Below are 14,830 nucleotides of genomic sequence, written 5' to 3'. Positions count from 1 at the left end.
CGCTACGAACTCCCGAACTGACTCAAATGATTCGTGATCCCCCAACCTACTCAAATGATTCGCGATCCCGCTACGAACTCCCAAACTGATTCAAATGATTCGCGAACCCGCTTTGAACTCCCGAACTGACTCAAATGATTCGTGATCCCCCAACCTACTCAAATGATTCGCGATCCCGCTACGAACTCCCAAACTGATTCAAATGATTCGCGAACCCGCTTTGAACTCCCGAACTGACTCAAATGATTCGCGATCCCGCTACGAACTCCCGAATTGATTCAAATGATTCGCGAACCCGCTTTGAACTCCCGAACTGACTCAAATGATTCGCGAACCCGCTCCCGAGCTCTCAAACTGATTCAAATGGTTCATAATCTGAAGTTCCCATCCAAATCAAACACTGCTAGCGCTACTATTGGCTTAGATCTGTAATTTCATAACATTTACTGAAATTAAGGTACGAAAAGTATGTTGTTAACAAATAAAATATCAATATTTCCATTCAGAACTGCTTTCCACGTCGAAACATCCACGAACATAACCAGGTGAGCAGATCATTCTCTCACTTTTTGATTGCTCTAGTCTTTATCCACTCATCATCATCATCTACCAATCAGAACACAGGAGAACTCTTTGACCACAGCTGCTGTGCTTCAAAAGCTCTTGCAGCAGCTCAACACTGGTTTTCTCTGAGGTGGTCTGATCACATCAGATTGTGGTTAATCTTGCAGATCATGACTTATATCTACTCTTCCTCTCCCTGCAGTTTGGTAATATAAAGATTCCTCCTTTGAACTCCCACCTCTTCTGTGGGTTTTATTGTTCTGGGTCTGAATTTGGGCTCCTGGGGTCTCAAAAAAGAAACATTTTCAATCTCCAAGGTGAACGTTAACATACAGTATATTTCATACATAATATGATTTATGACATCATTTGTGACTCTGCACCACAAAACCAGTCATAAGGGTCTGTTTTTTTTTGTTCGTTTTTTTTTTTATTGAGATTTATGCATAATCTGAAAGTTGAATAAATAAGCTTTCCATTGACAACTATTTTAAAATCAAGAATCCGAGGGTGCAAAAAAAAATCACCTTTAAAGTTGTTCAAATGAAGTTCTTAGCGATGCACATTAGAAATCAAAAATGTAGTTTATATATATATATATATATATATATATATATATATATATATATATATATATATAGTAAAACATTTATAATATTATACCTTAAAGGAACAAGATCTTTACATAAAATCATAATATTTTTTTGGCATAAAAGAAAAATCTATAATTTTGACCCATACAATGTATTGTTGGCTATTTCTACAAATATACCCCAGAGACTGCATTTCTTTTTACTTTATTGAACTGTAGGGTAGGTTTCTACCTGTTCCGGTCCCTGGAAGCATATCCTGCACACCGGGGTTCCTTCTGCATAGCTGATGAAGGAGAATCTGTCATCCTTGCGATCCTTGGGGAGCTCTTCCGCCGCGGCACCCGTCCACGCGCACCCGTCCGCAGCCGCCTCGGCGTCCTCCGTGGACGGGATACTCCAGTGCCGGAGCCGGTGGGCTCGTAAAGCGGTGTTGTTATCCGAGGCAAACGGGCTGATTCTGGCCGTTTGTCCGCTCATGGGGTTTGTAGGAGCCTGTGGCCCGAGCAGGAACACCTTGAGGTCACCGAAGAGAACGCAACAGCGGCTCTTCAGCATGCTTCATCCGAGAACAGGGAGAATCGACTCTGTCCTGGATCAGTTAGCGCACGTTGATGGACTCCCTGCTAGTTTTTAGGCTGTGAAGAGCGAATGCGTGAAAGCCATTGCAACCCTCTACAATTGCAACTTAAGTGATGCATTAAAGTGGCGACCTGCTTTAAGTTCATTGCACTTTTGGAATCTAGCTTGAATTTAGCTGTGACTGATTTGCACAGACACTATTGGAAGAGAGTTGAACTGAACGGTGACATCACTAAATCATCAATGAATTGACTTTATCTGGAAACACGGCTGTCCTCTTCTTGCATTATTGACAAACTATTTTTCTGTCCACACTGTAAAGCTGTTTTGACACAATCAGTTTTATATAAAGCGCTATAGAAAGGTTACTTAAAATCTTTTGCAATTTAAATGGAGAAACAAAGAAGCTTTTGTGAAATATTTAAGTGCACGTGTATATTGCATTCAGAATTAAGTTTTAAAAAAGTAAGCAAGTAAGCAGGTGTCAGAAGCCATAAGATCGATTAATTCCATTGGGTTTGGGGTCTAGTTGTCCTCCTGCGAAGTAAGTCGCATGCCACATGTGTTAAAGCATCCCTCAGTGGCGTGAATTCATTCAGGTCCGCGTTCAAGTGTCTGCGCCTAAAGGTTAAAGCGATGCCTTCCGCGTTTCTTCTCCGCGCGGACGCCGCATGTAATCCGAGTTCAGGTTCCGCTGGACGGTGGCTCGGAGCGGCTGATGCCACGGGATCAGCACCGTGATACCCGGGACAGCGAACGAGCGACGTCACACAAGCGCGCGCCCGCGAGAGAGAGAGAGAGAGAGAGAACTGTGTAACTTTAACCATTTGCAGCGACAAGAATATGAACAAGAGAGAAATAAAGGTGCTAAAGTGGCATGAAATTATTTCACGTTCATCATAGTTGGGTCCTTGTGTTTTAAAACCCCCAAAACACAATGCAGTTTGATAATAGCTATTATGTGCAAACATTTTCAATTAACACTTTTTTTAAATTAAATATTTACTTAAAACTACAAAACTGTAATATTTGAACATAGATATATTGCAATTTAATGCATTTTCCATGCTAATAATGCATGTTTGATTGTAGTCTGTTAATTGGTGACTGACATAAATCAGCCATGTAGTATATTTTTATTTATTTATTGATACCGATATTCACATTTTTCCACCTGTAACTGATTTAATACAGGCCTTAACTTTACTAGCATACAGTATGATATCCTTGAGCGAGTCTCTTATAATAAAAATCAATTACAGGTAGAAATATCAGTAAATATTGGTATCAGTAAATGAACAAATAAAAATATACTGCATGGCTGATTTATGTCAGTCAGTATTTCCTTTCTTGGTTTTTATTTTGTGTGCTTGTGTTTCTCAGGCCTATGGTGCAGGAGAAAACGAATCAAACTTTCACAGTAAGGTTAGTATGCAGTCTTTAGATTTTTGATCAGTATTTTTTGAATTTTTAAAAATGAATAATATTAAACCATAGATAGAAACTTTATGGACTTCAATGCATCTTTATTTGTTTGTTTAACTTAAAATAGACACTTTAATTTAGCATTTAGAATAAAAACAACTAATCAAATGTAGCTTTTAGAATTATTAAAAAATAAATTTAAACTCAAAGTGGGTAAATATTTACAGATATTAAATAGTTATTATTATTATTTCAAAATAGCTGTGAAATGACAGTTATTAAACAACTATAATTGCTGGAGAAATGTGTGAAAAGTGCTCATCCGGACGGAAAACACTCTTGTCGTTTTTTACTTATTTAATATTTAGTGAAAGCCTGATCAGTTTGTTTGAAACTGATGGCATCAATCATTTTTAGGCTTTATTCAGGTTTATATATGTTTATATAATATATATATGTATGTATGTATGTATGTATGTATGTATGTATGTACATATACAAACCTTACTACATGTACTACGTTAGGCTAACTGAGACCATAGCACCAGAATATTAATTGCTCTTTTGTTGATTTGGATTACTTTTATTGTCTTCATTTGTAAGTTGCTATGAATAAAAGCATCTGCTAAATGTAAATGTAATGTCTTTCTGTCTGTTTCAGCACTCAAAGCTGCCTTATTCTGCACAGTGTGTTGAAACGCTGCTGATTTCACTGACACAGAACAGTCTTGAGTGTCAGAAGTGCTGTGATCTAGTTGTATTAAAGCATGAGTCTGAAGCATACAGCTCAAACACAGAGCTGATGATGTCCCTCTCCACTCTTTGGTCAGTGTTCGGGTGACTGCTGTGCTGATATGATACGCTTGTGTTGGGTGTCTGGTTTGATGACGGTGAGCGTGTCCTCCAGTGGTCCTCTCCGCCTCCTCTGAGCTTCCTCTGCCGTGAAGCTGATTAATGCTGGAGCTCCCACAGACTCCATCAGAACCACATACAGAGAAACAATCAAGAGCCCACTGACCATTTAAACACATCTGTTATAAATAAACATGAAATGATTTTACACAGTAACACAATGAGACACAATTAGCAACTAGATTACAATTAAGTTTAATTTGAAAATAATTTTTTTTTTTTTTATAGATCGATAGATAGATAGATATTTCCAGGTGACATTTAATTAAGGGATGATTCTGTAATTATACTCTTTTTGCAAATTTTAGTAAATAAATTTAGGTAACCATAATATTGTTTGACATCAAAAAATGAGAAATGCTCAAAAATGTGGTTCTGTCATCAAATACTCGCCCAAAAGTTTTTACAAACCTAAGTTTCTTCTGTTGAACAAAAAAGAAGACACTTTAAAGAATGTTGATAACCAAGCAGCCGCTGGTAGCCACCGACCTCCATTGTATTTTTCCCATAGAATGGAAGTCAATGGGTACCAGCAACTGTTTGGATAGCAACAGTTACTGCTAGCCATTTAGCAGACTAAAGAAATTCATACAGGTCCGGAACAGTGTGTAAATGATGACAGAAGTTTCATTTTTGGGTGAACTATCCCTTTAGTAACAGAAAACTGAAACGGCTAGTTCTGAATTCTGATTGGATGAGTCTGAAAGGTTCTGAAGTTATTATATAATAACATAAGCTACAATCAAATGATTATTAATAATGCATGCTTGTACTGTATATGTTGAGAATTGGCATGTTTTATGATATCACGGTTGCTGCTGTTTTAAGTAATAAACCGCTTTCCACAGCATCAGATGTGTGATGAATGACGCTCACCTGGTCTTTCTCTCCAGATGATCTCTGACCTGATCCTCAGACAGCATGAGCTCTCTCTGTGAATCCTGCTTCATGGATCTGGCCCAGGAGCTCTCCTTCAAACACATCCTCACTTTAGTCCCTGACTGGAAGAGCTCCAGCTTAATCACCCTGCACTAGCAGTCAAAAGTTAGGACACATCTACTCATTCTTTATCATGACACGTTCACACATTGTGGAGTTATATAAGTCATGAAACGACTAAATAACACAAATGGAGGAGTGCTGTGATTGTTAACCAAAACTAACACTTGTTTCAGTTAACTGACATAAACATAAAGTTGATATTAAATATTATATGAAAAACTCTAGATGATGCATTGGCAACTAACTAATGAAAAAATAAGTTGAAGTGCTAAAACCGAAATAAAAATGAAGATAAATAGAAATATATATATAAAAAAAATATTAAAAATAACACTGAAAAAAAAGTAAAGCCAAAGGTATATATATATATATATATATATATATATATATATATATATATATATATATATATATATAAAATAATAATAAAAATGGCAAAATCATTTAAAATTGCTAAAACTTAAATTGAAAACAAAAAATATATTAAAATAAACTTATAACATTGATATTTATATAAAACATAATATTTTAAATATCATTAAAATATGAATAAATTTGATTACATTTTGTTAATACGAATTAAAATAATTAATGCTAGAATAAATTAAATATAAATAAAGCTAAATATGAATACATGGAAAAAGAGCATAAAATAAAAAATCCTAAACAAAAATTCAAGTGAAAACTGAAAAAAAACTATACAATTATTATATTTATATAAAATATTATATTTAATAAAAATTAACACTTAAATGGATGTTTAGGAATGATGTAGTGATCAATAAATGTCATTCATATGTGGGTTGATTTAAAGTGTTACATTGTGGCTTTAGATCAAAAGTTCATGAGTCAAGTTCATCCAAACTCTGACCTGGCAGTCTGTGAGTTAGTTTAGTTTAAAGCAGGAGTATCTGCCTGCGTGTGTAAACCTAATGTTGGCACATGCCTCTGTTTTCCCTGGCAGCGTCTGGACGGATGAGCGCCAGCGTCCTCTCCACATGTCCCTGTTCCGGCCCGTCCCGCTCCGAGCCCGAGTCCACCATCACCATCCTGAAGCTGGGGAAGAGGAACGCCAGCTCCCTGCTGACCTGCTCGCTGTCACTGCTGCCGTGTGGAGCGTTCAGAAGAGTCTCTGTCCCGTACTGAGCACACAAGATGAAGAACGGAGAGGAGAGCAGGGAAGGAAGGAAGGAAGGATGGATGGAAGGGTGGAGAAGCAGAGAAAGAGAAGAGCAGATGGTCTCGCTGCTGGTTCTGGGCCGGAGGCAGGAGTCCACACAGGATGTGTTTGTGCTATAACTGTTACAGCTCAAATCTGTGAGTGCAACATGGAACGACAACGCAACGCCCTCGTAACACTTTTAGATTATATTTAATTACAAAATGACATTACACACACCTCAGGGAATCACTGAGACTCTATGTTAGACCTACACAAAGAGGCCATGATGACACAACTACATTTTGAGAGTTTTTATAGGAAGTTTTATTATAATATAATAATTTAAGATATTTTTTTAATAATAATATCTTATTTAATAAACATTCAAGTCTTTTCATATTATATATTTTTTATAAATTACATAATGTATTTGTGTATAAAACTAAAATATAATTATACAAAATGTTATTATTTTAATATCAATTCTATATATATATATATATATATATATATATATATATATATATATATACATTATTTATTATTATTTTAAATTAACTTCTATGTGTAAGTTTTTTAATAAAATGAACTATTACGTATACACTATTTATTAATATTTTATTTTATATTAGCATTTGTTTTTATATTTTGATAGTTATTTTAATTTTAGTTTAAGTGTTGGCAATTTTGTTACATGCTTGTTAAAAATTCTATTAGTATTTGTTTTTTATGTTTCTATTTAACTTTATTTTTATCTCGGTTTTAGTAATTTAATATTTACACGTTTGGAACAATATGAAAGAAAAAAAAATGATGAAGAACGTACAAAGTTGATTATATTCATATGATATTTCCCATATGGATAAACAGCTGAACACTCTTTATTCCTGAATGCATATTTTGTTTCTAGATTCAGGATGCAGGTTTTGTGATTTTGGCACATGAGGAGAGAACGCTGAGTGAAGCAGAAGCTCAAGACTTCTATCAACCCAAAAGCCGCAGAGGTCAAACGAAGAAAAAGTCTAAAAATACCATGTTTTTGAATGTTTTTGCTGATGGTGTGTAGTGTCATGTGAAGTGTGTGTGTGTGTGCTTGTGTGTGTTCTTCAGCCTAACTTTCAGGAGCTCATCCTATGTATATCGAGCGGCCCGTCGCATGTCCTGGTCATTTCTAAGACGGGGGCTGTGAGGACGTCATCCCAGCCTGGCAGGAATTCATCGGTCCACCGGATGTGGAAGAGGCCAGGAGGTACACCATTCCCAGGAAAAGAGGTATAGAGACTTCATGTAGGAGAGACACATGAACATAAGCAGTGCCTCTGACATTTACATTATGGTAATGCAGAGAAAGATCCAAATCTAAAATCAAAATCACATAAAATAAAAACTATCTGAATATAACTAGAATAAATTTAAGCTAAAGTACTTAACAGCATTAAGGTTTCAAATGACTGACTGTGAGAAATAATGACAACAACTTTAATTTTTGGGGTTCATTTATCCCTTAAACTGATATCTTACCTTCATAATAATCTCATCTGCTTTGCCGTGTGCCACCACATCTGGCTTGATTATTGCCACGGTGCAAGACTTTTTAGCTAAAAAGACAAACCAGAGCAGGTAAATTCAGCCAACAGGACAATTACAGTTAATGTAATAACGTTTAAAGAAGAAAAATCATTATCAATCACATCGTCATCGTGTGGGTGATCCTTAATGTCATCATTCACCTCTTCTTCCTCAGTTAAACCTTCATCTGTCACCTGCAGTGACATGAAAAATTTTAATCTTACTTCTTTTAAGAGCCCATAACGATAAAGGATCATTATTTCTGACATAAACTTTATTTTAAACTTAATTTATTTTAAGAAATAAAGATTTGAAATATAAACTGGACTTTATAACTCACAATTCTGACAAAAAAGGTCAGAATTGCAAGTTTATATGATGCATTTCTGAGATGTAAACTCTCAATTGCCAGAAGAAATAGTCAAAACTGCGAATTATAAAGTCCAGTTCTAAGGAGAGAAAAAAGACTGATATGTTCTCAGAATTGTTAGTTTATATCTCATAATTCTGACTTAACTCACAATTGTTTATATCTTGCTTCAACTTTATAACTTGCAACTAGTTAACATCTCACAACTTTTTCTCTAAATTATGAATTCACATCTTGCAATTCAGTTTTTTTTCTCACCATGGAATAAAAAAATGAAACTTGATGACTTTTTTAATCGCATTTATTTTTAAATAATTACAATTATTTTAATTATTATTAAACTCTATTACTTACAGTATTAGAATTAAAATACATTAAATTAAAATACAGTAAAAACAGTATTTTATTTATATCGGCATACATTAATAGCTGTGCAACTGATACCTCGATGATATATAAATCATTTACAATTTAAATGATATATATATATATTAGTTTTATCACATCACAGTAATGAGATTTAGGTAAAATTGTGCATTATGCTGAATAATGCAAACAATTTGAATGCAGTCATCTTTGTTAATGTGCAAAATATATTTTCTTCATTTGTTCATATTTTGGAATTAAATTTTCTTTGTTTCCTTAACAGGTTTTGCATCATGTACCCATGTGTTATTTGACTATTTTAAGCTATTTTAACAACTTGCTGATCTTTTCTCTTCACTTCCAGCACCCGTTTGTTCCGCGTTTCACCTCCATCTGCTGGACGGTGCGTGTATTGCAGGTTGTATTATTATTCTCAGTGTCAAATAATACCATCAACAAACACGTTGGTGTCACTTATATAAATATGCACTATGATGATACTGAAAGCTAAATCCATGGCACTGAATGTTTTTTGTTATTTAGCTATGTTATGTTGTGTAGAAACTGATATTGCTATAGTTTGTGATGTTAGTGGTGCTGGACTGGTTATGTTATGAAGAAGCATTCCTGCATTCATTCCTCCATCATAAAGCTGCTCCAGGGAACACATTCAGCTTCAACAAAAACAAACATGGCAGATTCCAGACATATTAAACAATAGATTCAAGATGTGTGTCTCATATCCATCACATCTGGCAGGAAATAGTTCATCTGGTTGGAATATATAAAGAAAATAAGAGACATATTACACACAGTATCAGGTTACATTTCAACCAAAAATCTAATAAAAACATTAGGCTATATTTTGCAGGAAGAAAATGAATTTGCAATTTGTTTATTTTAAAGCATGTTTAAGAACCTCTACATTATTTTCATGTCATTTAAGTACATTTCACCCTTTATATCTATTGTTGTCTCCTCTAAATTCTGCCATTATGTATTTGGATTGCTTATAATGTGTCCGTCCATTTGGATTACACAGTTTAAACATAAACTAATAAAGTTGTCAGTAATGAAACCGGTCAGATTTCTGCACTCAAAAATGAGCTTATACTTAAATATTGACATAGTTTATGATTATCAATTATTATTAAATCTATTTAATTTGATCATATTTTCAAAATGCATTTATCCAAATGGCTTAGAATCAGCATAACTCTGTTCATTGTGAAAACAATAAGGCTACAAATACTCACTTCTAAAGTATGAAGATGGTTAAAATATAACTAAATATATAAATCTGGTTATTGTATATTTAAAACACAATCGGTTTATTAGTTCTATTACAGAAATCTGATCTGTCTATTTATGTGTGACTGACAAATATGCATCACATCCAATGTATAACTTTGTATATTAAAGCTCTTTAATGCAAATGGACAGATGAGGTTCAAATTCAAAACGTAAAAAACTGACATAAAACAAAACTATAATTGTATCTCAGTCATACTAGAATAACAGCAATATCCAATGTGCTCATAAGCAGCAGATAGTGATTGGAATTATTAGGCCACAAGAGGCTGTGTGGTACAGTTATTTTACCACGCTGTTCCTCTGAAAACGTCATGAACGGTTGTAAATAAATCTGTTTTATAAAGCAAGATATGCTGCACCTCCTCTGAGCGACACTGCTCATAATAAAGCTGATGGTGCTTGTTTGTGAAGTTTATCTCTGAGCACTTCATGCTCAAACTCGCCTCTGCCCTCAGGAGATAACACTTCTTCCCATCCTTACAGTTTCTTCAATAGGCACAGGTTTGACGACTTAAAGTGCTGTGTCATGTGTTAAAAAATGCATGACATTGAATAAAAATCTGACTGCTTGGCTTTGATGTTTGGAAAAAAAAAAGTTGGATACAACTCTGATAACACAAATAATTATTTTCATGCACTGGTCAATTTTGAGGTTTAGATATATTTAGCTTCCAGTCGTCTTTCAGACTAGTGTAAAGAAATCAGAAATACTCATTTAGGTGCTTATTTGTGTTGCACTTCATCCGTTGGTGTAGATTTCAATGAATGCATACGGTATCTTAAAGGCTGTTTTTCCACCCCTCATCTTTAGCAGCACTTACATATGCCAAATTTTCCTTAGTTTCCTTAGGGATTTTCCTTAGTTGTCAGTTATAATCATCAAAATTAAAAGAAATAAACATTTGAAATATATCAGTCTTTGTGAAATGAATGAATACAATATACAAGTTTTACTTTTTTTTTAATGGAATTGGTAAAATAAATAAACTTTTTGATGATATTTTAATTATATGAGACCAGCACCTGTATTCTGAAAGTTTTTCTATTTAAATTACACGACTGTGGTGCCCATTTGAACACAAATCTTAGAAAAGCGAGTGAAAAACGCCCACTTGTGAGCATGTTGACACACTGTGCTAGTTTCAAGGCACTTTTAGAAAGTCACGTCGATTCTTATGCTATGTGGATAGATTCAGACACCGTACTGTCTTCAGTTTTCAGATTTGAAGCGCTTTATTGACGTGAGAAAGATTCTCGAAGCGACTGCCTCGCGCCGTTCCCACGCCATCGCGTTCTAAGTGACGTCAGTGAGGTTGGCGCGTATAAAAGCGCGGGAGTGGGCGGGCTGAGTGACAGAGTGTTTGTGAGAAACAAGTTAAAGATGGTGCAACTTTCTAAAACTGGAGCGAGAGACACGCTCAAAGCTGGTCATCCGCCCGCAGGTTTGGACTTTTAGTTACATATGGAACTGTTAAAGTCGTTTAATAATCTTGTCTTGTTTGCGCTGGTTTAATAGGTAGCCTGTTTTTTTTTAATTTAATTTATTTTGTATTTGCTGAAGCGGTTCAGTTGTATTGATCGTAATGTAAGTTTCTTTTATTAACTGATCATTAAGTGTTGATCGTTTCACTATCGTCGTTACTGTGCGTGTGCATGTGTAGTTCAGCCAGTGTTTTTGCAGTGAGAGGAGAATAAACATCAGCCCTTGTTTTCTTACTAAAGTTAGGTGCCACAGGATGTGAGTTCAGAAGACTCCACTTTCAGTTTCTGCTTCTGTAGGGGTTTAACTTGGTTTACCGTTCAGCAAACTTTCCTGAGTGTCCCATCACAACACACAAATACTTTCAAGCTCCGTCAGTAAGCTGCCTGTTTAGAAAGCGTTCAAATTATCAGGATTTTTGCTCATTAAAAATTTAATGCAGTTGTTTAGAGTCATTAAAAAAAACTGTTCAAAGCGTTTTAATTTTTTTTTTTTTTTTTTGGTTAATATTTTAGTGGATCTTGTGCATAAACACGGTTTAATTTAAAGGTATAGTTCACCCAAAGATAAAAAAATCATGTACTCACCCTTGAGTTGTTCCACACCTTAATTATTTTGTTGGGCATAAAAGATGTTTTTAACAATGTGGTTAACTAAACAGTGGCTGGCAGACTTCCATGGCATGGGAAAAAATATCTTATGACATTGGAGACCAGAAACTGTTCTACAAAATAGCATCTTTTGTGTTCCGAACAAAGCTCATACAGGTTTAAAGCAACTCGAGTAACTAAACAGTGACTTTTGTACTGACTCCCCATTAAAGCCAGAATAAACATAGTCATGTTTGAGTATGACGGTTATATCTTTAAAGGTCAAAGGTGATCACCTGTGCTTGATGTTCAACACAAACAACCTCTGTTATGAAAAACGATGCGGTTTAGTCACATGACTGTTTCACACAATGTTCTGGGCTGCTTATATCTTTACAAACACAAACACTGAACACTCCCCTTATTCTGCTGCACTGCCTTCATTACCTTCATCAGACTGATGTGACCGCTTTATTGAGCATGCTTTTACACGCTCCTCACCCTCAGGCCTCAACAGACCTGCCAAATATTCAGAACAACAGGCCCAGTGAACCGAGATGATGATAGTGGACATCTACAGGGCTCCAGTCAAAACACTCACAAACTGGATTAGGTTTGTGTGACTGGACTCGTGAAGATAAAAAAAACAATCGACCCTTTGCTACTCAGAATATCCTATATAGGAGTGAACTGGTTAAAAATGAGTGCAGAGTTATTGGACAAAGTGCATACACTGGCTAGAATGAAGGGTTTAACTGCTAAGCATTATGAAGAGAGGAACCAATACGAATACTTTTTCTAATACGTTCACATTTCTGTAACCGTTTCCAAAGGTTTTATACTGAAAATATGTGAACTTGTGCTTTAGTGAAAGCTGGAGGGAAGAGAGTGGTGAAGAAGAGCGCTGATGATAACGCCAATGTGGAGAAGGAGACCAAGAAGGTGGATAAAGCCAGGTAGAGTATCTTCTGACCCATCACATGACACACATGTAGATGCTAAACTCGGTCTTTCATATCCTGCAGGTTACTTTGAATTGAATTCAGATGGTTTTTAAATGCCTCTTTCCTTCTCGTTCGAGCTCTCTGCCAGCTTGCTCAATCTTGAAAGAATATTTTTCATAGAAGGTCTGCTGCGTTGAGATGGAATGCAGTGGTTTACTTAAACTGCTGACGCTGACATTCAGATCACGGAGTGTGATGGTCTTTTCTTTTAAATATTGTGTTCTAGTCTGCAACAAAATATCAAAAGTGATTAAAGTGCAAAGTTTAATTTTGTATTTAATTTGTAAGTGATGTTAGTATTACTGCATATCTTTTAATATGTAAAAAGTGATGATGCAGAAAAAGTGTTGCTAAACATGCTTCATTGCTTTGCATGAACTCAGTGAATCGTGCGGTTACATACTGGAAATGATGTGTGTGTAATCCCTTTTCAATCTAGATTTAACCAAACCATCAAGTGTTACAAGGAAAAATATATATATATATAATTTATTTTTTTTATAAACCATGGTTGTTTTCGAGTTACAGCAGAAATCTAATGATGAAACCGAAGTGTTACTGAACATTCTTTGGAGCTTGAAATCCACCATGAAATCAATGAACCTTTTTATTTTTTTTTATTTTAGCATTTTAGTCCACACACACACAAAAAAACAAATTAAATTAAATGATGCATTTGTTCATTTATCAAAGTGGGTTTAGTCTTACTGCAGGTGTCTGAACCGTGATAAAGCAGAAACATGTTCTTCAGCACTTTGCATGAAATCAGTGAATCATGCAGTGTTTCATATTTATCTGTGTTGTGCAGGTCCCTGCCGACTCCTTCCAGAATGCAGCACCTGAGTCTGCTGCTGGCTGGTCCGCTTGAGAAGGTTTGTTGCATCAAAAGAAGAAATTAATTTCTATGAATCTTCCTTTGCAAATAATGCAGTCCCTTAGTGCATTTCAATTTGGATTCTGCTTCAGAAGGCAGGGAGTGTTTAATGTAAAGGGATTTTATGGCAGCAGATGTAATATCCGGACACAAATGCAGCAGCTTCTGTAGTTTGAAGCTGATTCACAGTTGCGGTGCTTGTGTTGCAGTTCTTCTCTCCTCTGCTATTTTTAATTGCAGTGAGAGTGGAAAATAGGACCTGGATCATTAATTCGGTTGAGTTTAGTCCAACTAGGATTATTTTCAGAGCTCATCAACCCACTGCAGTGATCTGTGAGTGTCTGGATTTCACCTGCAAGTGTCAGACTCTAAACCAGCGCCAATCAACTAGTGCTGCAAAAGTGACCGCTACAGAATATATTTCATTTGGAGATTGATTCGAATCATTTGATTACTGGTAGTCACACATCAAAAATGTATTTGTGTTTTTATTAATTTTAATTGCGTGTTGCATTCATCTCTTGCAGCTGAGTCATGATTTCCCAGAGACTCCAGTTTCTGTGCGCCACAGCAGAGTCCGGCCGAGCGTGGAGAAACCTCATGTCCCGCGCCTTTCCATCTGCATTCAACAGCCACGCAAATTTTGAGCCAAAATAGCTTTCACTGCTGAGCTTCTGACAACATGACATGTGAAAGACAACCGGGATGTTTTTGTAGGTGAATCATGTATGTATCAAAGTTACTGTAATGTGACCTGATCATCTTGTTTGTATCTTTAGAGCTTCAAAAGTTTTTCTTCATGACTAGTTGTGGAAGATTCATTAACCCAGTGTGAATTAAAGCTGTGCTGTTGGAAAAGTTCAGACTGCCTTCTGACTGACCTGAACAAATGTTGATATTCTAGGCACTTAATTGTAGCATAAATATGCATGGGGTTTCTGAACTTCGTTTTTGACAATCAATGAAACGAACTTGTTTCTTCTCACAAAAGGCTTTCATACCAGTAAAATTCACTTTTCCTGCAAA

At 35.6% G+C, this 14,830-nt stretch overlaps 2 protein-coding genes across 2 annotated transcripts in view; one reads left to right on the top strand and one right to left on the bottom strand.

Annotated features, from left to right (window-relative positions):
* Positions 1-2,626, bottom strand: part of marchf4b (membrane associated ring-CH-type finger 4b) — a 30,048-nt gene extending 27,422 nt beyond the window's left edge. Inside the window, exon 1 of the mRNA XM_052564694.1 lies at positions 1,389-2,626. Within this exon, the coding sequence (XP_052420654.1) occupies positions 1,389-1,712 (324 nt within the window). The 5' untranslated portion in view covers positions 1,713-2,626. The remainder of the gene's footprint in view (positions 1-1,388) is intronic.
* An 8,514-nt stretch (positions 2,627-11,140) lies between these two features.
* Positions 11,141-14,830, top strand: LOC127965565 (death-associated protein-like 1-B). The gene is made up of 4 exons (XM_052566389.1): positions 11,141-11,298; positions 12,795-12,882; positions 13,739-13,802; positions 14,332-14,830. The coding sequence occupies exons 1-4, from the start codon at positions 11,238-11,240 to the stop codon at positions 14,449-14,451; spliced, it is 333 nt and encodes a 110-aa protein (XP_052422349.1). The 5' UTR covers positions 11,141-11,237; the 3' UTR covers positions 14,452-14,830.

This window comes from Carassius gibelio, chromosome B9 (genome assembly GCF_023724105.1).
Source record: "Carassius gibelio isolate Cgi1373 ecotype wild population from Czech Republic chromosome B9, carGib1.2-hapl.c, whole genome shotgun sequence".
Classification (NCBI taxonomy): domain Eukaryota; kingdom Metazoa; phylum Chordata; class Actinopteri; order Cypriniformes; family Cyprinidae; genus Carassius; species Carassius gibelio.
Note: the sequence above shows the minus strand (reverse complement) of the source record. Positions and strands in the feature narration are given on the sequence as shown.

Coding starts and splice junctions, on each gene's coding strand:
- LOC127965565 (XM_052566389.1), top strand. CDS start 11,238: ATGGTGCAACTTTCTAAAACTGGAGCGAGAGACACGCTCAAAGCTGGT. Junction 12,883..13,738: donor AAGAAGGTGGATAAAGCCAG/GTAGAGTATCTT, acceptor TGTGTTGTGCAG/GTCCCTGCCGACTCCTTCCA. Junction 13,803..14,331: donor TGGCTGGTCCGCTTGAGAAG/GTTTGTTGCATC, acceptor CATCTCTTGCAG/CTGAGTCATGATTTCCCAGA.